Source organism: Typopeltis vanoorti, chromosome 6, assembly GCF_054136105.1.
Source record: "Typopeltis vanoorti isolate ZY-2024b chromosome 6, IOZ_Tvanoo_1.0, whole genome shotgun sequence".
NCBI lineage: Eukaryota > Metazoa > Arthropoda > Arachnida > Uropygi > Thelyphonidae > Typopeltis > Typopeltis vanoorti.
The window spans coordinates 80,097,817-80,122,784 of NC_143554.1; the positions used below are offsets into that span (position 1 = coordinate 80,097,817).

General features: G+C 35.2%; 1 protein-coding gene across 3 annotated transcripts in view; it reads left to right on the forward strand.

The window, feature by feature from the left end:
- LOC150105617 (sodium-coupled monocarboxylate transporter 1-like) overlaps positions 1 to 24,968 on the forward strand; it is a 46,444-nt gene that overhangs the window by 21,410 nt on the left and 66 nt on the right. Inside the window, exons 1-12 of one of the 3 annotated variants that reach the window (XM_090394942.1) lie at positions 3,131 to 3,149; positions 5,068 to 5,455; positions 7,128 to 7,193; positions 8,772 to 8,891; positions 9,003 to 9,157; positions 9,834 to 9,974; positions 10,378 to 10,513; positions 10,737 to 10,941; positions 12,178 to 12,332; positions 20,937 to 21,139; positions 23,088 to 23,185; positions 23,418 to 23,502. In XM_090394942.1, the coding sequence (XP_090251068.1) occupies positions 5,114 to 5,455; positions 7,128 to 7,193; positions 8,772 to 8,891; positions 9,003 to 9,157; positions 9,834 to 9,974; positions 10,378 to 10,513; positions 10,737 to 10,941; positions 12,178 to 12,332; positions 20,937 to 21,139; positions 23,088 to 23,185; positions 23,418 to 23,502 (1,706 nt within the window). In that variant the 5' untranslated portion in view covers positions 3,131 to 3,149; positions 5,068 to 5,113. Of the gene's footprint in view, positions 1 to 3,130; positions 3,150 to 5,067; positions 5,456 to 7,127; positions 7,194 to 8,771; positions 8,892 to 9,002; positions 9,158 to 9,833; positions 9,975 to 10,377; positions 10,514 to 10,736; positions 10,942 to 12,177; positions 12,333 to 20,936; positions 21,140 to 23,087; positions 23,186 to 23,417; positions 24,957 to 24,968 lie in introns of those variants that run through there. The other 2 variants (XM_090394941.1, XM_090394943.1) reach the window with 2 other exon arrangements.

The window sequence follows — 24,968 nt, forward strand, 5'->3', positions numbered from 1 at the left end:
GATCCGCCCAATAGTGACATATACATCTCCAGCCTGGAGCCACACATCCAACATCCAACACCAACATCCTCAGGCTACAGAGAGTGCAAAATAAGTGTTTACGCATGATATTGGATGCACCGTGGTTTGTAAGGAACGTGCAACTGCATAGAGATACAAACATCCCTTACATCTACTCCTTCCTACTAACTACAGCGGAAAAATTCTTCTCAAAGATCTCTACACACCCCAACGATCTAGTTAAACAGGCAACAAACTATGACGAAACTGACCTCTTCAAATACAAGAGGCCAAAAGCCATCCTAAATACTAGCAACAATGATTAATCTCCGTGTCCTCCCAGGGTGAGCTCACAGCTCATAAATCTTTCCTTCAATTCGTCTTCCCTATCAGACAACGGGGAATAAAAGCATCTTGCTTCACCCTTCTGACCAGTGATGTTATGGTATGTATGTTATGTTCCTGTGTTGCAGAAGTGGTTTTGCCTTATTAAGTTCTTTATTATGATAGATATAATTTATAACATAATATTCATTTGCATAATAATATATTAGCATTGCATCTTTTTCACTTCTTTCCTTCATTGAAAAAAAGAAGTGAAACTCCGACTGGATATTTCGAAAATAGGCCACTTTCATCAAAGTTAAATTCCTCCCTTGGTTTATGGTTTTAATATACGATATTCAATTTAACTGCGTTTCTTCCGTCAGTTTGACGTTATAGAAGCTGTGACGATTTTTGAATTTTGTAATTATTCAGGCACCGGACTCAATTGAAATAAAAAAAATAAAAGGCAGAACGCTCGTGTCCAGCTACAATCCATTGAATTTTTTATTTAACCATCAGTCAAAAAAAAACAGAAATTCACGGGTTATTCGAACACATATAACAGTTTTATACGATTTTCTTTCAATTTTCTTTCGTGCTTTAAAATGTTGATTCATTAAGTCCATTCACTTTTATGACTTTCCTCGCTGCTTTCGTATCTTCTCTCAAAATATCAAGCTTTCCTTCTAAGATAATACTTATTTTCTTTGAAGATTTATAATAATTCATACTACAGAGTTTCCTGATTTAAAAAAAATAAATAAAATATAAATGCTATTTGGAAGACGTAAATTAAAGTCTGAATTAAAGTCATGTATTATATATATATATATATATATATAACACGTGGCTCGTGCCATGTAACGAGTCACGTGTGTCTAGCTGGAGAAAACCCCAGACACACGTGTTGGAGGAACATGATACTCCCAAGTCAGTGCAGCCGAATTTGGGTGGAATGTCTGCGAGAAGGGAAACTGATTGAGTGTAAGAGAGGCGTTGTGATGGGATCACTGATACTGCACTGTGATGGAAGCGCAGGGAGTCAATTGTAAGTGCTACCCCTCAATGGACCATCCGCCACACTCACCGAATGTGATTGTAGGGTGCTACGCAGGATAATATGTACAAACCGCCATTCGTCGGTCAATACGTTGAATGCGGATTGTCGGGCATTGACTAGATCACAAATATGCATAAAAACATTCAAAACCGTGGCTCACCACGTGGGATTCCATAGTAGAACCGAAATATGCAACCCCCCCCCTCCCCACAACACCCGAACCAACATGCAGCGCCATGTTCAGTGGTGAAGAGCGTGTACAGCGGTACGAAAAAGCTTGTGTTTTGGAGAGACGAATCACGCTACACCCTTTACCCAGCAATTGAACGGGCGTGGGTGTGGCGGATGCCGGGTGAACGTCTCTTACCAGAGTGCGTAACCCCAACTGACGGTGTGATGGTGTGGTTCTGATTTTCCTGGTTTGACCTGGGACCTCTGTTTGTGGTTCCACGAGCATTGACTCCGAGAGGTATCTGAACATTCTGAACGAGAGGCATCTGAACATTCTGAACGAGAGGTATCTGAACATTCTGAACGAGAGGTATCTGAACATTCTGAACGAGAGGTATCTGAACATTCTGAACGAGAGGTATCTGAACATTCTGAACGAGAGGTATCTGAACATTCTGAACGAGAGGTATCTGAACATTCTGAACGAGAGGTATCTGAACATTCTGAACGAGAGGTATCTGAACTGAAACGAGAGGTATCTGACCATTTTCTCTTTCAAAAGACAATGCACAGTGTCCTAAGGCTGGTGCTGTAACTGCTTGCTTTGTGGACATGAACGTCGCCACAGTTGACTGACCTCCACAGAGTCTTTTAATCTCAACCCTATTGAACATCACTGGGATGAACTGAAGTGTCGAGTGAGATTTGGACAATGCAATGCTTCGTACTTTGGCTCTGTAAACCTCGTTAACATTCTTTTACCATCCGGTTTATTTTATTCAGCATTTATAAAGAAGTTTTATTAGTCATAACTTGGAGAAGTATGTTTTTCAAATGCCAAAAAAGTATTTATTTATTAGTTAGTTTAATGAGCTTGATATGCATAAATTAGTGCATTCCAGAAATTCTTTAGTTGCTGTTTCATGTAGAGTACCGAACGTCAATTTAGAATCAAGTAACATACACCAGGATTAAGAAGAAAAGGATACTTTTTACATTAAAAGAACACATTAAACATAATTTTTTAAAGTAAAAGAAGATTATTATTAATCAACTGTCTGCATTGATTTTGTGATTACTCCTTATTTAGCAAGCAAGTAGTGAAAGTTAATAGATGACAGTTCAAGTTTGAAGTATCCTGCTAAGCTCTAATATACTTCAGCAGATTCGTGTGAAGTTTTATAGGTACAAATAATGTCATTAAATTCCCAAAATTTGTATTCCTCTTCACCTCATTACCTACACAATCACGAAATTCTAAATTCCAATACATTGACAAGAATCGGAAGCCCAAAATGTCGTTGCAAGGAGCCAAAAATGCGAGAAAGGTAACAATGAATCATTTGAGGTTATTTTATCATGGAACTAATTCCATTTTCAGTTATACAACTTTATTTGCAATAAAATTATAATTTTTTTCTGTAAAGTAGCAGTAATTTATAGTAATATAATATATCAACAACAACCACTAACGTATTTTAAATAATCCTAAACTCTTTAGGTCAATCCGTATAGATGAAGCCCTTTCGTTGGAAACAACTAGGTTCGAATCCGGTCTTAGACGAGAACCTTTTTCGCTGTTTTCTTGATGGTGAGTTAGCCAGTCTCGTACGGAGTGGTAAGTTTTCTTCCAGGAAACGGATGTTTTGTCTGGCAAATCAGGTAATCCTAGTGTTATGGATTACCTGATTGCCGATATTATCCAAATCCAAGGATAACAAAATGATCGTGGGCGCTTTGATAATAATAATTATGAAATCATAAAAAATGAATGATGGACCTCGCATTGACTCCATTTGTTGTGTATTCATATAATTTGGAACGTAATTTTAGCTGTTTAATGCTATCGATGACTTAATACACATTTCAAAATTGAAATGTGTATTAAGTCATCGATTTTCGGATATGTTCTCCAGTTAATTTCGTAGATTTTAAGTACTTACAGAATTATAAAAGTTATTGTATTTTAGATTATACGTATATCACTTCAAATATAATTTATTTTACAAAGCAGGATATACTGAGTACATGGAATTTCCAGAACTCAAAATCTAATTATTTTATGCTGGTAAGTTGAAATTGTTTAAAGTATTTGTTTAAAATTTAATTATAGTGTTCCATAAAGCATTGCAGTCTGGACAGGCGGGTGTTATTTCCTTTGAGATGGATGACACTCGTTAAAAATTAAAAATATATATTTCAGGATGTAATAAGATGGTGTTCCATGTCAGCGAATTTTCTGACAGTTTAAATCACTGAAGCAAATAATGAAAGAAAGGAAATAGCATTTTGGCAATCAGGATACACCTAAGAATCAATAAAGCATATAAGAATTGATCGAATTAATAAAAACTCATCGATAAGTAACATTTGAAAATAATTATTTTTAATTTTCTCGTAAATTTATTTTTTTTAAGGGAGGTCACATGAACTGTCTTGTATTAAGTCTATTATATTACAATATTATAATTATTTTAATACCGTCTTTTTCTTTATGCATTCTTACTCTCAAGTCATAACTGAATATTTTATCGTTATCTCTTTTTTTTCGGTTGATTCTTTATCTTATGCGTACGTCATGTGGGCATTATGTCGAGAGTATCAGATTATACTGCAAGCAACTGAACTATATTTACAACAACATAACAAACGAGTTGTATCCTATCTCGCTATAAGCTACAACTACTTAACCAAGTATTCATTAGAGTATATTTAATTGTTGCAAACCCGGCAACAATTGAATATTGTTGTAAAATAATTAAAAAAAAAAAACAGACGATAGCTTTGAAACATTATGTAACATAGGCGAATTGCCATCTACTTTATTGCAAGACATAAATAAAAGTAAAAAAAAAATAATTAAAAAAAACTGCTGAATACTTCCAACAGGTCACTTATCTATAATTGCTTTCCATAAAAGTGGCATTCTCACTTTCATTATACAATCGACATCAGCTGACAGGTAGACACCTACCTGTACTAGAAGTAACGTACTTCACTACTCATCGAAGCGTAGACTTCGCCTTTTGTACACATCTTATTAGAACAGCAAGGTATTCCCCCCTTATGATGAAATCGCTGCATTAAAACAAATGCAAATTATATTCTTATATTTTTCTTTAAATACTGCGAACTCTCCAGCACTCCTCCTCATGATTCAGAGAAATTGTAAGACGAAACAAGCACGTGTTAGATGCTGAGCTCTAACAGCAATCAAAGCACGTATAAGTCGGCGTGCGAAGATCCAAATATCAAGATTCACAGGTAAGTGCTTTCTTTTGTTTGTAGTAAGAAAAGAAGTAGATATTTCAAACGATATTCTCGTTATTTTTCTATCAAAGAATATTTATTGTTAATTACACGATACGATAGAAGTAACAAATACGTATGTTATAATGCAGGTTTTTCAAGGTTAGCAGGAAGTCCGACCTTCAGTTTTATTACTGCAGTCTCATGTTAGAAAATATTCATTTTCTATTCTTTTAATTATATACTTCTTTTCTTTGTAGCTCTTTCTTGCTTATACGTACTTCGTCCTTTCTCTGACAAAAAAATATGGAATCAAATCTCACCCTTGGAGTTGTGGACTATGTGGTCATTTCAGTAATGTTGGCTATCTCAGCAGGAATCGGAATATTTTTTCGGTTTTCTGGTGGAAGGCAAAAGACAACTGATGAGTTTTTACTAGCTGGTAAAAAAATGCATTTTATACCTTTATCGATGTCGTTAATGGTAAGTTTTCTGGCTGGTACATCGATGATTGGGGTTCCGGCAGAAGTTTATAGATTCGGGACTGACTTCATGTACATTGATTTTACCTTCTTTATTGGAGTGTTCCTGTCTACGTATTTTATTCTGCCTGTGTTTTATGGAGCATCAGGATACACTGTTAATCAGGTAAGTAGTTATTTGGTTTTTAAATATTTATATATTTATTTTATTTTATATTTTATTTCCGTATAGGACGCTGTTGAAACGATATAGTTTTTATGCTAATTGACATAAATAATATGTTGCAAATGGAAATAGACAAAAACTTTCGTTCTAATAATGGAATTGTATACTATTATTTACATTTAATTGTTGAACTGAATATTGCATGATTGTCACGTGATCGCTATACTATTGAAAAAGCAACAATTAAACTAAGTACGAGAGTGGTCTGAAAGATTCTCCGCCTCGACCATAGATGGAAACACTATCGGCAAGAGATTTTTTTTTCCTAAGTGTCGATACATCTGTCGTTAGCATCCATGTGAAATTGCAAGTCATTCTATAGTTTGTTTTATACAGCTGTCTGAAGAAAAGTGTAGTCTGTATCCCTTGAAATGAATAAAACTGAGTATCGTGCGGTTATAAAATTCTTTGTAAAAGAAGGTTTAACGGCAAAAGAAATTCATTCGAAGTTCATAAAAGTTTATGGGCGGGCACTCTTCTCCTTCGTTCTCGACAATTAAGAAATGGGCTGCCGAGTTAAAACGTGGCGATACCATCCCTGAAGATGATCCACGTGAAGGACGTCAGAAAAGTGTAACAACACCAGAAATCATTGATCAAGTGCACGATATGGTATTGGATGACCGGCGAGTCAAAGTGCGTGAAATTGCTGAAACCATAGGCATTTCAAAAGAACGTGTAGGATATATTTTGCATGAAGAATTGCAAACGAAAAAGCTTTGCGCAAGAAGGGTGCCGCACTTGTTCACAGCAGATCAAAAACGCACTTGCAGGAAAATCTCTGAACAGTGCTTGGAGCGTTTTAACAAGAATAAAACTGGTTTTGTGCGTCGATTTATTAGTATGGATGAGACTTGGATTCTCCATTACACACCCGAATCCAAACAGCAGTCAAAATAGTGCACAGAAGCCGGTTGTTCAGCGCCAAAGAAGACAAAGTCGGTTCCATCAGCAGAAAGGTCATGGCATCTGTGTTTTGGGATGCTAAAGGCATTTTTTTTATTAATTATCTTGAAAAGGATAAAACAATAACAGGGGAATATTATTTCGATCTTTTAACCAGACTAGACATATATATTCGAGAGAAAAGACTCGGTTTGCAGGGGAAAAAATCTTTCATCAGGACAATGCCACAAAGGTGTTTTGGCAATGGGAAAATTAAGGGATCTGCACTATGAATTGTTGGAACATCCACCCGATTTCCCAGATTTGGCTCCCTCTGACTCCTGTCTCTTCCCAAAACTAAAAATCTTCCTCGCTGGTCAGCGTTTTTCTTCGAATCAAGAGGTGATTACAGCTAGAGGGGTATTTTGCAGATCTTACTGAAACTCACTACAGAGACGGGATAACGGCGCTGGAGCATCGCTGGAATAAATGTATCAGTCTTAAGGGAGATTATGTTTAAAAATAAAAATAATTTTGAAATTATAAATTCGTTTTTTCATTATTAGGCCGAGAACCTTTCAGACCACCCTCGTTCAATTACTTTTAATTGTTATCAACACCAACAGAAAAAAAAAGCCTATTATAGCAAAATTTCCAATTGATAATTTAAAATTGTCTTTAGATGATGTAAAAATATGCTAATATATTAAGATGAATTTTTTTACAGTATTTGGAAAAACGGTTTGGCTCAATGATCAGGATGATCTCTTCGTTTGCTTTCTTGATTCAAATGGTAAGTATGTGAACTATATATGTTTTCACTTTAGGGCACATGTTTGTTACATATATTATTATAATACAGCTATATCGCCTGCTTCAGTTTAGGAGTACCCCTGTTTAAATGTCATTGGCTATTTACTCATGGGTTCTTAGGGCATTATGAGTGTAGATGTACTAAAAAGTATATGTAGCTTAAGGAATAGAAATTGCACATACCTTTTTCTGGGTGTTGTGGCTTTTCCTCTGTCTGCGATGTCGAGAACTGCAGAGTGTGTGAGGGGGGGTAGGCAGTTTGGTAGAATAAGTTAGAAAAATCCGGGTTTTTTTCGTAATATGTAGAAACATATACTTTTATATAGGGTGGGGAAAAAAGTGAAAGGGTTAATTTTTTAAAATAGGGAGGGGGAAGGGGAAAGGTGGTTGACGGGGTGTGGACCGTTTCGACTATTCGTGGTCATCATCGGAACATATTGGGAAAGTGGAAGCTATGTCAGGTCGGGTGGGTGCTTCAGAGGTGTTTGTGTTGTCTCCTATTGGTCGGGATTGTGACCTCAATTTAATGTTGTGAAGCTTCCAAACCTCGGAGATTATGTAGGGCCTGTGTACGTTGGTCGAGTTCGCGTCACACTTTATAGCTATTGTTTCCGATATTCTGAGCATTGTTTCATTGTCTTGTCTGTCTATTATGATGGCCTTGTCTATCTGCGGGGTGTGTTTTTGTTCAAGGGCGTGAACAGCTATTTCCGTTTTTCCTGTGCTTTGCAACATTAAAAAGAAAAATCGTATACAAAGCACAGGAAAAACGGAAATAGCTGTTCACGCCCTTGAACAAAAACACACCCCGCAGATAGACAAGGCCATCATAATAGACAGACAAGACAATGAAACAATGCTCAGAATATCGGAAACAATAGCTATAAAGTGTGACGCGAACTCGACCAACGTACACAGGCCCTACATAATCTCCGAGGTTTGGAAGCTTCACAACATTAAATTGAGGTCACAATCCCGACCAATAGGAGACAACACAAACACCTCTGAAGCACCCACCCGACCTGACATAGCTTCCACTTTCCCAATATGTTCCGATGATGACCACGAATAGTCGAAACGGTCCACACCCCGTCAACCACCTTTCCCCTTCCCCCTCCCTATTTTAAAAAATTAACCCTTTCACTTTTTTCCCCACCCTATATAAAAGTATATGTTTCTACATATTACGAAAAAAACCCGGATTTTTCTAACTTATTCTACCAAACTGCCTACCCCCCCTCACACACTCTGCAGTTCTCGACATCGCAGACAGAGGAAAAGCCACAACACCCAGAAAAAGGTATGTGCAATTTCTATTCCTTAAGCTACATATACTTTTTAGTACATCTACACTCATAATGCCCTAAGAACCCATGAGTAAATAGCCAATGACATTTAAACAGGGGTACTCCTAAACTGAAGCAGGCGATATAGCTTTATTATAATAGTTTATAATGAGGAGTAACATGGGAGTTTTCCCAGAAATAATATACATGTTTGTTACATGTTTGCTAGATATAAAGTTTCTTTATCAATTTATATATATATTTTTTTTCAGGAGCTTTACGTAGCTGCTGTGTTATATGCACCATCTCTTGCATTGAGTGCAGTAACTGGAATACCTAACTGGGTGTCTGTAGTAGCAGTCGGCATTGTTTGCACATTTTACTGTTCAGTCGTAAGTTACGATACTTACCTAAACCCTGATATCATTTTTAGTATTTTAATATTTTAATAACTTAAAAATCATGTATTTACGTTTTTTTTTTCTCGTTTATATTTTCTGTAGGGTGGAATGAAGGCAGTTATATGGACTGACGTATTTCAAGCCTTCATCATGATTGCTACTATTTTTGCTATCATCATTAAGGGTTCAATCGATGTGGGAGGTTACAAAAAAGTAATCGAAATGGGATATCAAGGACATCGCGTTACATTTCCATCGTAAGTTTAAAGCTTACTGTAACTGCATGCAATTTTATGCTAAATATATTGTCTTTGCGTCAGTTTAATTTGAAACTCGTAGAGAATATTATGAAATATATAATCAATATTTTTAATCAAGCAGTCTAATGTATAACCCAGCCTTCTTATCAAACAACACCATTTTGGGAAAATTCCTTGGAATACAAGACTGGATTCGGACTAAAGTACTTCAGTCACACAGCATGTGCTATGAGGCTCCATAACTCGTTTCATTAATTTATAAAGCATGTACATCTTTCTTTTATTTTACATGAAAGTATCAAAGTATGCATTTTTATTAGATGTGTACTCGTAGTTCGATTTTGAAGAAAAAGAGACCAATCAGTTGTAGCAAGGTTTGACAAATATTGCATCCATTATATATGCCTGTTCTGTATTCATCTAAATGAATCAAATCATCCAATTTAAAAGCTACATCCTTGATCACTATCCCTAATACCTCCCCGGCACTCCACTCAGTAGTTTTCTCCATCACCGCAGAATAGAGCCACTTGCGTTATTCCTAGATCCTCTACGTTTTTGTAGTATAGAGAAATAATTTTGAAATCGTTGTAAATAGCAATGTTTGAAGATTTGCTTTTAATCTGGATTATTTTGTAAACTTTTTTTTTCATGGATACAAATTCTATTTCAGATTCACTCTGGATTTCACCACCAGATATAATTTTTGGAATCTTCTGATTTGCGGGCTTATAATGGGTGTGTCAATGTTTGGAACCAGTCAGATGCAAGTGCAACGAATGTTAACGGCGAAATGTTTATCCGAAGCAAGAATGTAAGCAGATAGATCGAATACTCAGAACCTTCTTTAAACTCTTCTTTCTTTCCCACCTTCAAAGCTATTCCTTAGTACATTTTGCTATGTACGATATCTGAGCTTCAGTTCTTGGGAAGAACACGATTATGCAATTCTTTAAATTAGTTAAAAAATACGGAAGAAAAAAAATATTGAATTGAAGTTAAATAATATTTATTTTATATTTCTTTATTTGTCTGATATTGTTAATAACATTTCTCTCAACTACCACTGTATAGCTCATATCCTGTATAAGCTCAATCTGTGATTTCTTTCCATAGATAAATACCCACAACTTTTTTCGTAATGTCCTGTAAACATTATAATTAGAGCAACAGAAATCGATTTATTAATTTGGGTAATTTCCTTTTTTCTCCTTCAGTGCTCTTTTAATAGGATTATCACTGAACATCCTGTTTCACTTAGCCTGTGGTTTGGTTGGACTTGTTATGTATGCGAACTTTTATGGATGTGACCCAGTTCAAGTTCCGGACAATTCAGTCACAACAGCAGACAAAGTAAGTTCTAGTTTTGTAATTCAATCAGTAACAAAAGAGATAGCTTACATTATGATAAATTAGCAACATGCTGATTAATTAAAGTATGCTTTTCAAATCAAACTGCTAAGCATGTCTTAATGAGATTGTCTAAAACATTCTGCTAAGTGATCAGAATTGTTAATACGATGTAAATAAATACGAAAAGGATTTTGTTTTGCTTTTTGATTCTTTATTGTTTCAGCTTATCCCGTATTTTCTGATGATTTTGTTTCGTGCTTATCCTGGAGTTTGTGGTTTGTGTGTTTCGGGAATTTTTAGTGCCTCTCTAAGTACCATTTCTTCAGCAGTGAATTCCCTAACAGCTGTAACCATAGAAGATATCCTGAAACCTTTGTGGCCTTCTAAATGTATTCAGAAACATTCGGCTTTCATAGCAAAACTCTTTGGTAAATATCTGAGATTGATATAAGTTTGTAATGAGTTTATATTCTTGTTACGTTTATTGTATCTCTGAACAGTTAATTAGATTAAGCGAGCCATGATTCTTATATTAGATATCGCAGCTAAAACAAAAATCAAAGCCAAATAGGAAATTCTAAATTCAAACAGAACGTTTGCGATTCGGGTTCCAAGAATCAGATTTGCTGGTTTAACAGATAAGGATATCGTATTTACTAAATAAAAAAAAGTATTTACCTAGAAGTTAAATTAAAGGAACTTGTCGACATTGATGATGTTATTGGTTGGTAAGAGTTCGAGTCTGATCTGGAACTCAAAAAAACCTTTATAACAGTTTTTTCATCTCAAGATGCGTTAGCTGGTCTCATGTGAATATGAAAAGGTTTTTCATATGAAAAATATCGTTGCACGCCAAAATGGTAGGGGGGGGGAGGAAAAAGACCAAGGGAAAGACCATGATTTGGGTGGATTGATGTAATTAGCAGCACCTTAGAAGACCGAAATGTAAGGTTTACCAATACTGCAGATGCTGTAATATATTTCTATACTACTTATGAATTAGTGGTCACATAAGGTCACCCTATAGCTCTCGGGAATCACGGCCACTGTGAACGCAAGGCGAACGAGGTAGTGCTCAGGAGGACCTAGCGTACTTCGTTTGCCCAAGCCGGACTAGAGGAGATCACGGGTATCATGTTCGGCGATCATTGCAGATGCTCAGTTATAGGTCGTATGCAATGCGTAGTGTGTATTCTCAAATCGTCTACACAACTCAAGATTAAATCCTGAGTGCGACACTGTTGCAGACCTAAAAGATGACAGACTAATTTGGAGAAAAATTGAAGATCGTTAGTTATTAGCAATGCAACCTTTTTATGTAGTACTATATGAGTATGTTTCCTGTACACCCTCTTGAGGGTACATATCAGGAGTTTGATTATAGTAATGAAAAATGATATTTATATAAATAAATATATGAATAAATATAAATATAAACAAAATAAATAAATGATTTATTTTTATAATTTTATTTGTTGTTTATTTTTAATTAATTCATTTGCTTTTATTATTTATTTTATATTTTTTTTATTTGTGAGCTGTCTTTTCGTTAATGCTGTCTATTAATTTTATTTCCTTTATATATGTTTACTAAACATACATGTTTTTGTTTAAAAATTTTCACTTATTTTGCGTGTTTTTCTTTCTTGTTTTGTTAATTTCAGCACTTTTTTACGGAAGCTTGTGCGTAATATTGACATTCCTGATAAGTTTATTCGATGGGGTAGTCCAAGCTTCTCTTACTGTGTTCGGCATAATGAGTGGACCCATGTTAGGCGTATTTCTACTTGGAATGTTTACTATTAGAACAAATGAAAAGGTAGTTGCTGTTATTTCTATCGAAGTTATAAGAAAATATTACACCAATATATATATATGTGTGTGTGTGTGTGTGTGTGTGTGTGTGTGTGTGTGTGTGTAAATGTGTATGTATGTATATATATATATATATATATATATATATATACACACACACATGTAAAAAGTATTTTACCTTGGGTATAATATATGTTAAAGATACCAAGCTATTTTCAACCTGTTTTTACTCCATTGCCCAAGTAAGAAAACAGACAAATAAGTCAAGTTTGCGCCTGCACGTAATGCAAGTCTAGCTGACCCTGCAGGTAGTGCCTGACCAAGATAACTCATGGTAAAAGTAGAATAAGCTCTGATCACTAATCTTAATATTTACCCATAATGCAAAGCACATCTCCTGGAGGAGATGAATGATGCTTTGTATTAAAGGCAAGGGGCCACTACCCAGACCGGTTTCGACTTTTATTGATATCTTTGTTGATATCATCATACATCTCCTCCAGGATACGGTTTAACACTGCATACGCAGCCCCTAACAATACTAGGCGTATCATTTTCTCAGACCCTAACATTACCAGTTCAAAAATTGCAGGAAACAAGCATGGAAAGGATAAGGCAGTTCAAACCAACCTTTTTCTCCTTTTATGGCAGAGCCACAGTAATAAGAACAATCATTACCCCAATGCTGATGCACACAGGCATCACACTGCTACAAGAAAATCAATTATCAAAAAAACTCATAGATTTCTTCTGGAATGAGAAAAAACACGAGGTAAAAAAATAATACCTACAACTAAAACATGAAGAAGGGGGGGTACGCTTTGCCCGATCTCAAAAGCTTGCTCCATGCAAATACATTCAAAACCGTACGGAAGGCCTTAAACTCAAACCACACTTCAGGCCTCCTAATTAGATATTTTATAGGACTTTTCCTCCCCCTCTTTGGGATCACGGACTATGCTGGATCCCGCGCAAAGGTTGTGCCCAAGTGGTACCGCACACTAGTGAAATCGCTCACAACACTCAGAGATAAAGGAACAGAAATCCTCATACACAAACCCAAAGCAGTATACTGGGATTTCTTCCAACTCTCCAGGCGTGATACACCAAATCTCAGGATAAACAACGAAATTCTTTTTAGAAACATTAAAAATAGCTGGGGACAGCCTTTTCATCGGGATCTCGCCTGGCAAATAGCCTACGGGCGGCTCCCGGTGAAACAGGTTAAATCCCGGTATGTACCCAGTCCTACAATTCCCTCCACCGGTCAACAAGACCCAATAGTTCGCTATCTTCTTAATTAACGTCTTAAAGTATCACATCTGGAAGGTACGGAAAAAATCCCAGGTATGGGACGCAAATTTAATGTACGCAAGAATAAGGAAAGGTTTTTTTTTTTCTATCTACCTAAATTTCTTGCGCAAGAGAGACATTTACTAGGAGACTTTAAATTTGTCAACAAATACTGTAAACCACCGAAAATATGCTTTCTCATACAGGGACGCATCAAGCCCTGTATATTTCTTTAGAATCTACAAAACCTCACCTAACTCTCCCTAGGAAAAGTAATAACTATTCTGTCCTTCCTCGCCACAAAGCTTTCGCTGGAACGGAATCTCTTACTCCAAATTAGGGGGGGGGGGGTATATTTGAGAACCCGGGCTGCGAAGGCTTACAGCGAGGCACTGCAGCTCCCTGTGAGCGGCATCTTCCGGGGCAGATTCTACCCCATTTTAAGTCCCAATGGTACCAGGTCTGCAAGTTCTTCAAAACGTTCTTATTCATTTCAACTTACCGGACCTTAAGTCCTTAAAAAAAAAAAAAAAAAAAAATCTAGTCCGGAGTTTATGGTAAATTTATATATCCGGTTTGGACCATAAGTCTTTAGATTTTCAATAACAGCAGGAAATTTTAATTACCCGGAATACAAATAAGGATATTATACTTAGTAACAAACATTTAAACTGTAAATTACTGTTCCAAAACAGGGTCAACGGATATCCTCCATAGACACCTGATTAAGTCATTAAATTGGATAAATTTATATGCGAACTTTAGACAAAATTTTATGGTTAACCTTTTTTTTTTTTTTTTAAACAGATAAATTGAGATTGTGTTACAGACCAATTAGCCTAAAACGGCTAAACAGGTTGACTGAGGCCTCTTTTACCTCCTACTATCCTACTCTATCTTGCATTATCCTCCTCTCTTACTGCCTGCTGATCCTCAGCATGCTTTATTCTCCAAAGGCCAATGATGAGAGACATGAACTCCCGTTCTACCTCAATAAAGGTTGAAACCGGTCTGGGTAGTGGCCCCTTGCCTTTAATACAAAGCACCATACATCTTCTCCAGGCGATGTGCTTTGCATTATGGGTAAATAATAAGATTAGTGATCAGAGCTTATTCTACTTTTACCATGAGTTACCTTGGTCTTGCACTACCTGCAGGGTCAGCTAGACTTGCATTACGTGCAGGCTAGAATAACCAAGTTATTTTATAAACTTGGTTATTTTAACTCCTAATCCCAAGTATGCAAACAATTAAGTTTGCGCCTGAAACAAAATTCAATTAGGATAACTAAGTTTATAAAATAACTTGGTTACCGTAATATGCAATATTTCCAAGGTAAAAAATTTATTACATCTAAATCTCTTCCAGAGATTTTTATTAAAAATAAAAACACCTTGTTGCAATTTCTATAGGTAAAGTTGATAAGGCTCCGTATTACTATAACCTTGGTATGGATTGATTCATTCAATCCAACAATACCCTTGGAGGGTAATGGATGGCAATGCTGTAGCCAATGAAGTTCTAACTGAGGCTCGGCTATTGCTGTTACCCTCCTGCCATGATCAGAGCTTTAATTTAATTTAATATCTTAATAACACCTTATCCCTACACTGTCCTCTACAGATAACGGGGAATATGAAAAGCATTCTTGCTTCGCCCCTTTAAGCCAGTCCTTATAAGGACTATAAGGAACCTTGGTATTTAGGGTCTAGCTACTCACTGAGGAGACCTCAAAAAAGGTTGAAGCCGGTCTGAGTAGTGACCCCACCCATAATGCATTGCAGTATACATCTTCTAGTGAGATGTGCTGTACATTATGGGAAAATACTAAGAATAGTGATCAGAGCTTTATCCACCTTTACAATGAGTTACCCTGGTGTTGTATCATCTTTAGACTTGAACTTTGTTTCAGGCGCAAACTTAATTGTTTGCGTACTTGGGTTTAGGAGTTAAAATAACCAAGTTTATAAAATAACTTGGTTATCCTAATATACAATATCCCCAAGGTAAAATATTTATTACATATATAATATATATACATATACATTTACACACACACACACATGTAATATTATATATTACAATATATATATATATATATATATATATATATATATATATATATATATATATATATATATATATATATATATATTATGAATAAATCAGGGAGCTGCGCGTACGATAGTTATCTCTCACATACACTCAATCGCTTTGAAGCATCTGTTGAGTGTGCTGTATTAATTAAATTTCTACTGAAATACTACCCATAAAATGTCTAGTAAAAGGAAAATGCCTTCATCTACAGATACGCCAGCTAAGAAGTCAAGGAAAACTATTAATTTAGAGTATAAAATGAAAGTTATTCAGAAGTATGAAGGCGGAAAGAAAGTTAATACGATAGCACGTGACTTGAATTTATCACATTCCACGGTATCGACGATACTTAAGTACAAAGAAAGAATTCGGGAAGCTGTGAAATTTTCCCCACCTATGAAGTCTACAATTTTAACCAAACAACAACAACAAACCTACCCATGAAATGGAGAAATTGTTGTTTATGTGGATGGAAGATTTAATTCATAAAAATTCACCCATGAGCCTTTGCACAGTGCAAGCGAAGGCTAAAAGTCTTGTTTCAGAGTTTAAAATCACGTGCCGGAGACGATTACGCAGACGATTTTTAGGCTGGTACTGGATGGTTTAAGCGTTTTAAAAAAAAGATTTGCTTTGCATAATGTACGTGTCACAGGAGAAGCAGGAAGTGCAGATGAAGATGAAGGCCCAAAAATTCGTTCATAGTTTTGGCTCTTTAATCAAAGAAGAAGGTTATCTACCGGAACAAATATTTAACGTAGATGAAACCGGCTTGCAATGGAAACGCATACCTAATCGTACGTACATACACCAAGAAGCAAAAAGGATGCCAGGATTCAAAAATTTTAAGGATCGGTTGACTTTGTTGCTTAGTGCGATTGCCGCGGGTTTTAAGCTGAAGCCTTTTCTCATTTATCGTTCAGAAAACCCTCGTGCATTTAAGCACATCAACAAGCGCACACGCTGCCCGTTTACTACCGTTCAAATCCTAAAGCCTGGATGACTCAAGTACTGTTCGAAGACTGGTTCATGAACTGCTTTATTCCCCAGGCTCGTGAATATTGTGCGGAGAGTGATATCCCTTTCAAAATTTTATCGATTATGGACAATGCCCCTGGCTACCCTCCTCATCTGGACGATCTTCAACATGATGTTAGAGTGGTTTTTATGCCACCTAACACAACCGCTCTCATTCACCCCATGGATCAGGATGCTATTTCAGCATTCAAGGCTCACTACCTCAGAACGACATTCGCATAAGCCATCGAAGCGATAGATTCTGTTGCTGATTTATCTTTGCGAGACTTTTGGAAGCAGTACGACATTCCTTTAGTGTATCAAGAATATTTCGACCGCATGGGAATGTGTAACAAAAAATTGTATGTCAGGAATTTGGAAAAAGTGTCTAAAATGTTATGCGAATACACTTGAAGGATTTGAAAAAGGATAGGAACTGGAAGTGATTACAGAAAAATAGTTAAACTTGCAAAAAATCTTAAATTAGAATGTGAAATACAAGACGTAGAGGAGTTGCTAGATTATGAAATAAAAGAACTTTTGGATGAAGAGTTGATTGAATTGGAAGCACAGAGAGTGTCAGAAGAAAAAGCGAGAGAGGAAGAAGAGGAGCCAGAAAAGAAATTCACTGCAAAGAGTTTATCAGATTCTTTTTCGCAATTGAATAAAGCCCTCGCCAGTTTCGAAGAAATGGACCCTAATGTCGAACGATTCACAAAGGTTGAACGTATCATTCAAGATGCTGTGCGTTGTTATCGTGAGATATATGAGAAAAAAAAAAAAGAAACAAACTGTTCAAACAAAGCTCAGCATGTTCCTCATCAAGAGAACATCTCCTACCTCAACCCAAGAACATGACCTTGACTATCCACAACCCAGCACAAGCAAAGATTAAAAACTGATTTTGTAAATTTCATTTGTATTAATTTTTACATTAATTTTAGAATGTGTTTTTGTGTTTACAGTACAGTATGTATAGTATTATTTTTCACATTATGTGCAATATACATAATTATAAATTTAAAAGATTATAAAAATAAATTATAAAGATGATAAAAAGATTAGAAAGGTTAAAGAATACTGTTAATAAATATATGGCCGACATACGACCAGATCGACTTACGACCTGGTCATATATCGAACTGGTCTTAAGTACCACCTTAAGAGTACTGTATATCTTTTTGAGATTTAGACAATATTTGCTGTTTAATCAGATATACTGTGAAATTCTGTTATATTCCGCAATTTTTTGTCACTCTACTGATTCTTTCCTTATCTTGGCCTCTGTAATGCAGAATGTCTCCAATTTTTAGTTGAAGACTTTCTTCACCATTACGTCTAACTTCGCACAGCCCAAGAATGTCCCATTTTAGTCGCTTTAGCCTTCATGTTTACCTGCTGCCGTAGGTAGTAACAATCTGGCCTACGGGGAATAAGGGCTATTTTATTTCTATTTGATTCATCTTGGAAGAGTGGGCCATAATTCACCATGCTTACCCACTGCGTATTGGTGAATAGCAATATTTACACATGGCAAAGTCAGTCCTAAAATCACTGGCTATGGCTTTTTATTCATTATATTCAGAGATGCCTCAATATCTAGCGGATGGTAGTTCAAGGTTTCCTCCAATCCAACGCCTGCAGAAGCGCTCGGTAGCCAGTGAAAACTGAAGACTTTTATCATGATTTATCCCAACTTTACAACAAAAGAAAACATCGATTCAAAATTGTAATGGGAGACTTTAATGACATAATTGGTATAAAACGTTCAGATGAAAGCTCAATGGGAAATTTTGGATAGGGCATGAGAGATTACAGAGGAGCAAGGCTAACAGAATTTGCAGAAAAAGAAAACCTGTATATCATGAATTCGTTTTTCAAGAAAAAACACAGAAAGTGGACATGGAAAAGTCCAAATAGAAAAACTAGTGAAACTGACTTTTTCCTGAGCAACAACAAAAACATCTTTCAAGACTGCTCTGTTATAAACACCTTCAACGTTGGGTGTGAGCATTGTATGTTACGTGGTAAGATTCAAATAAACTGCCAAACAGAAAAAAGAAAAATGTTTCAGAGATCAAAGCAAAACATAGATGTACACAAACTCAACATTAAAAAAGAAACATTAATTAAAACATTTATTAAAACACGAAGTACACAATAGATTTAAACATCTTATTATAGATGGCAATGCAGATCTATCAAGTTAACCTACAGAGTAAAATTGAATACACTGAATTGTGCAAAACGATCAGAAAACGTATCACAGAAGAAATAAGAAATTCAATTGCAAATTCATACAACAAACAATTGAAAACGACCGTAGTCTAAAAAAAATTAAAGAAAAATTGACGAACAGCAATAAACCTAAATTACAAGATGGGATCATAACCAGAGATAGATATGCCATAGCAAAAAAGAGTTGAAGAATTTTACTCAAATATTATATCAGGATGATGAATTAAATGAAGAAGACGAAAAAGATAACTACGAAATAACTGAAGTGCCACATATTTAACCAGAAAAAGAAGTAATGTTGAGCATCCAAAGCGTGCAGAATGGAAAAGTTTCAGTGAGGATGGAGTTATAGCTGAACCTCTAAAAGCAGGTGGAGAAATTATCAACAAAATCTTGGCTAAACTATTTACCATATGTCTAAAGAAAAACGATCTACTAAGTACATTGAAAAAAGGCTACCCTTATTCTGATAAATCAAAAAGTGAAGTAGAACACTCGACGAACTACCTACCCATCACTTTACTATCAGTGATTTATAAAATGTTTACAAAATTCTTGTCTCATAGACTCTGTATGACTCTAGACCTAGCACGCAACCAAAAGAACAGGCAGGCTTTCGAAAGGCTTTAGTTGAATGGGCCATATTCAAGTTGTACAACAGATTATCGAACGCTGTAATGAATATCTCCACTGTGGAAATACAGAGCGGTATAAGACAGGATGGCACAATATCTCCAAAACTATTCACAGCATGCCTAGAAGAAATATTCAAACTTCTTGATTGGGAAGAGAAAGGTCTGAAGATAAATGGAAGCTATTTAAGCTATTTACGCTTTGTAGATGACAGTTATCTTTACTTCAGCTGCGCATCAATTACAGACTGGTATCCATGAACTCCAAATTGCTTGCAAAACAGCTGGTCTAAAGATAAATCTAAAGAAGACCCAAGTTATGTTCAATAGCTATGTCCAACCATAAATAATAAAAATCAATAATGATCTATATGTAATGTAGATCATTACATATACTTAGGACAACAGGAATGGAACAAAATATCATAGACGAAGTTAAAAAGACGCACGATGCTCAGATGAAAAGCATTTGGAAAATTACATTCAGTATTCAAAAACCAGCTACTATTTTTGCCTATAGAGAAAAGTTTTAAACCAATGTATTCTTCCTATACTGACAGATGGCTGCGAAATATGGACAATGAATGCAAAGAAAATACAAAAATTAAGAACAACACAATTTAGTATGAAAAAAATATGCTTGTTATCACAAGACTGGATCTAAAAAGGAATACATGGATAAGAAACCAAACCAAAGTATCTGACATCATAGGAAGAGTGAAACATCTGAAGTGGCAATGGGCTGGGCATATTGCTCGAAGACAAGATCAGCGATGGACAAAAGAAGTACTGGATTGGATTACTCGAGAGTAAAAACGACCACGACGCCGATCTAAATGACGGTGGATGGATGATATCATCAGATTTGCAGGAGTGACGTGGAAAAGGAGAGCAATGGACAGAGAGTTTTGGAGTAATCTTGGAAAGGCCGTCATCCGGCAGTGGATCGACAATGACTGATGGTAATGATGATATATCTATATATTTATTTATATAAAAAATATATAAATTTTATAATTACATAATTTATTTTATAAAATTTTATATTTTAAAATTAATATAAAATTCCTGTACTGTTAACAAAACTACCGGCATATTGTTATCCAACCATTTATTTGTTATCCAACCATTATACATAAACAACAATGGTTGAAAACTATTGTTGGATACATGTAGTGGAACAATGTATATTTAAAAAAAAAAACTACACAAATACCTGATGAACAAACACTTAAAAATTCTGTGTGTCTGCAAATCATATTTGCATACTTTTATCACCGTTGGTATATCCAAATATAATTAACTCTTAGTTTATCTTTATACATATTTAGGGCGCTACAACGGGACTCATTTTAGGGATTGCCTTTGCTGCATGGATTGGATTCGGTTCAAGTTCAACGAGCAATTCTGCAGCTGTGTTACCACTATCTATAGACTCATGCAACAGCACGCTGAGTAGAAGCACTAATGAAACATCAACAGTCAACTATAACACAACGACACATCCAAGTGAAGAAATACTTAGGCAGCAAGAGTAAGTATCAGCATTTTATTATTATGAAAGTGCCAAAGTTGAACGCAGAATTACTGGTTTGATGGGTGAAGCATAAATGCTTTTCATATTCCCCTTTGTCTGAGAGGGAAGTTCTTTGAGTGGAGAGTTATTGAGCTTTAAGCTCACCCTGGAAAGGCAGTGAGATTAGTTGTGTTCAGCTGAGCATAGAATTGACTTTGGTCTTTTGTATTTGTAGACTTCTGCTTTATTGTAGTCTGAAGCTTGTTTGATCAGAGGGTTTTGGTGATTGCTTGTCTTGGTGAAGAACTTTTCAACTAGATCATAAAGGATGGATGTGATGTAGGGAATGTTGACTTCTCTCTGAATCTGGGAGTTTCTAATGAACCATGGGGTATCCAGAATCATTCTCAGGCATTTATTCTGTATCCTCCACAGTTTTTGAATGTCTGTATCTGAAGTATGGCTCTATGCAGGAGATGCGTAAGTGATGACTGGGCGTATTACCTTCCTGTATGGAACCATATCTCGGAACAAACTACTCATATCCAGTTTGCTTCTTCTGTTGATCATAGAGCAGAATTGCGCAAAATGTCAAAATCCTTATAAGGACTGGCTTAAAGGGGCGAAGCAAGAATGCTTTTCATCTTCCCCGTTATCTGTAGAGGAGAGTGTAGGGATAAGTTGTTATTGAGCTATTAAAGCTCTGATCATGGCAGGAGGGTAACAGCAATAGCCGAGCCTCAGTTAGAACTTCATTGGCTACAGCATTGCCATCCATTACCCTCCAAGGGTATTGGATTGAGTATTGAGACGATCTCAATACTCAATCTATTCAGCCTCCCAAAATGTCAAAAGTAGTTGCTTTGCTCTAAATATAATTCTCTTAATAATTATTTGGATTCCTGTTGGTATTTAATTGTCATTTATAAAGTAATATCTCTTGATTATAAAAAATCTTTAAAAAAATAATTGTAATATTAATAATTATAAATTATTTTATATACATTTTTTATTTTTTTTCAAAATGATTTTCATTTGATCAAAAAATAATTACGAGATAACTGAAATGATATGTCCTGAAAATACTTCAGCTGCAAACTCGGGTTGCTTACTCTTGGATAAAGGATTAAACCAAGTATATAATTTCGTGGTATCGTTAATTTATAGTATAACCAAGTGAAAAAAAACTTGTTAACGGAGAATATCTTCGTTAACTTGCATTCCTTTTCACTTAAATGTTTACTGTTTTTTCTTCAAATAATTCCCACATAATTTTCTTACGACTTTAGTGCATTATTTCACAGTGGAGGCTTGTACATAAGCACCGCGACAATGCAGCATCCCCAAGGAAAAAACGAAAAAATTAAATTTTGCTTGTGTCTATGAATAATAACAATGCTTACAACATTATATAAATGCAATACAACATGTTAAAGGTTACAGCTTATGTTTCAACATTGAATGAATAGTTAATAATTGAAATTGTTCGATTAACGCTTTAGATTAAGAAATAAATGCACTGCGATCTAATGCAGTGTCGGAATTATCACGTTCGGCGAATTACAGCTAGACTCGCCGATATTCGTTTGCACGCAAGAAGGTTGAATCCGACACTGCTCGTTGAGCAGTGTCGCTAGAGATAAATTGTATGCTTGCGCGGGCATTTCTGTGAGATACGAAACTTTCATTATTGGGTGCGTGTTCGTGGTGAGGGTGAAATATTTTTAATAAAGCAATTTTTTAATAAGTAAATGTATTTGTTAATAAATTGGTTACTGAATAAGGAAAAAAAAAGATTTGTTTTTATTATTTTGTATATGCAGCACCACATAAACGTTTTACCGGCCGCAACTGTTATTTAATGTTTTATTTTCTCTTATAAATCCGAGTTAAGTTTCTTGCGATTTATAAAATATATATTGACTTTAAACGCGTGATTACTAATTTTCATTGATTATGTTTGCAGTGATGTATTCCCATTATACAAAGTGGCGTTCCTATGGGTCTATTTCATTGGCTGGTTTACAACCTTAATTGTTGGTTACGTCATAAGTAGATTAACAGGTAAGCTGTACTGAAATTTAAATAGAAATATTTAAATTTCAGTATTATAAATGAATTAATAAAAGGGGATGGGGAAATCAATTTGTAAATGTCTTATTAGAGTGAGATATTGTGTAGTGTTTTAAATCTTATTAACCATACATCTCGCATACATACTGGATAAACATCTAGCATTTAAAATAATTCAAAATTATTACTTTTAGTTGGTTATTATTATTATTTTATTTCCTAGGTCCAAATACCGAAATTCCTGAAGAGTTACTGAGTCCGTTGATGCGAAGGTGGAACACAAACTTAAAGCAAGAACAAGAAATGAAGTAACTGTGCTCAGAAATGTGTTATGTGTGTTTTAGAACAATTTAAAATACGGAGACAGGATAAGAAAAGAATTCGCACATCGTACAGAGGCTGAAACGGAACATAAAAGTTTAAATGTAGACGTTACATTAATATTTCTGTAGTCACGAGAAAAGATTTTTTTTTTTTTTTTTCATTTTTAGCTAGTCGGGAAAGCCTCTTTACCGAACACGGAACATGATTAAACCACTTTAGGCCACCAAGAAGTGTCAAATTTTCAATTTCTATCAGAAGGGTGTTACCCATCACTGCATGTGTCTATACAATTCTAGAATGCCAAAAAAAAAAAAAAGGCTTCTGTCAGTGTGTAAGCTCTAGCATTTCAAACAAATTCTTTAAAATTGTAGCTCTGGTATTCCACACACGCTTTTGAAATAGTTCAATTTTTTTGCATCGTACAAGCTTTTTAATTTCAGAAAAGCTCTGAAAATGTGTAATTCTGACATTTCGTAAATCTCAGAAAACAGAATATTCGTCATATCATAATTGCTCTAGAAATGAATACTAAACATTATTAAAACAACACTGCGTTTCATAAATACTCCTAAAATGCATAAATCCATTTCATAGATGTTCTTCGCTGTACAACTCTGCCAATTCTATAAATTCATAAAGTCACTTTACACAAACATTGGAATTTCCAACATCCTGCTTTGGTTTTTTAAACATTACACAGAAGAATATGGTTCATAATTTTCAATCTTATAGTCTTCATTTCGTGTCAGATGACAAAGAAATCAACCTACCTAGCATTCGACTTTCTTTTATTGTTAATTTCGAAAAAATGGTTATAGTTTTTTTTTTTTTTTTTTTTGGAATTATTGTATTCCAGTCATTTTTACAACAATCAGCGAGGTAAACCAATCAGGAATCTTCTTCCTTCTTATTCGTTATTGTTATCTAAGAGTCTCTTACATCGTTTGGTTAGAGACAGTCAATAATTTATTGGTCGAATTTTCCATGATAAAAGCTTCACCTTGACTGTTATGAAACCGACTAACTCTATTTCAGTCAGAAAAATTTGGTATAAAAATCTAAATCAGGTCTTGTTGTGTACGTAATTATCGGGTCTTTTCAACCTTAGAATAAATGTCGCATTGCCATTGCAATTCTACTAGTAAAGCGCTTTGCATTATTGGAAAAGTATGACGTTCAAATTCACTTCCCTTTTGACTAAATCTAGGTCAGAATAATTATTTCCTGAATACTATTATATCTATGTTCAAAATGTCCCTCTTGGAATGCATTCGACATTTGTAAATAATTTTATTAAGACAACCAAAACGTGGAGCATTTAGAATATTTTCAAAATGTGCATTTTAAATAATTGGACGTAAAACTGTATTTATTGTATTATTCATTTCTATATATATATATGTATAGTTTCCAAATAAATTGACCTCTGTTGTTTTAAGTAAAATAAATC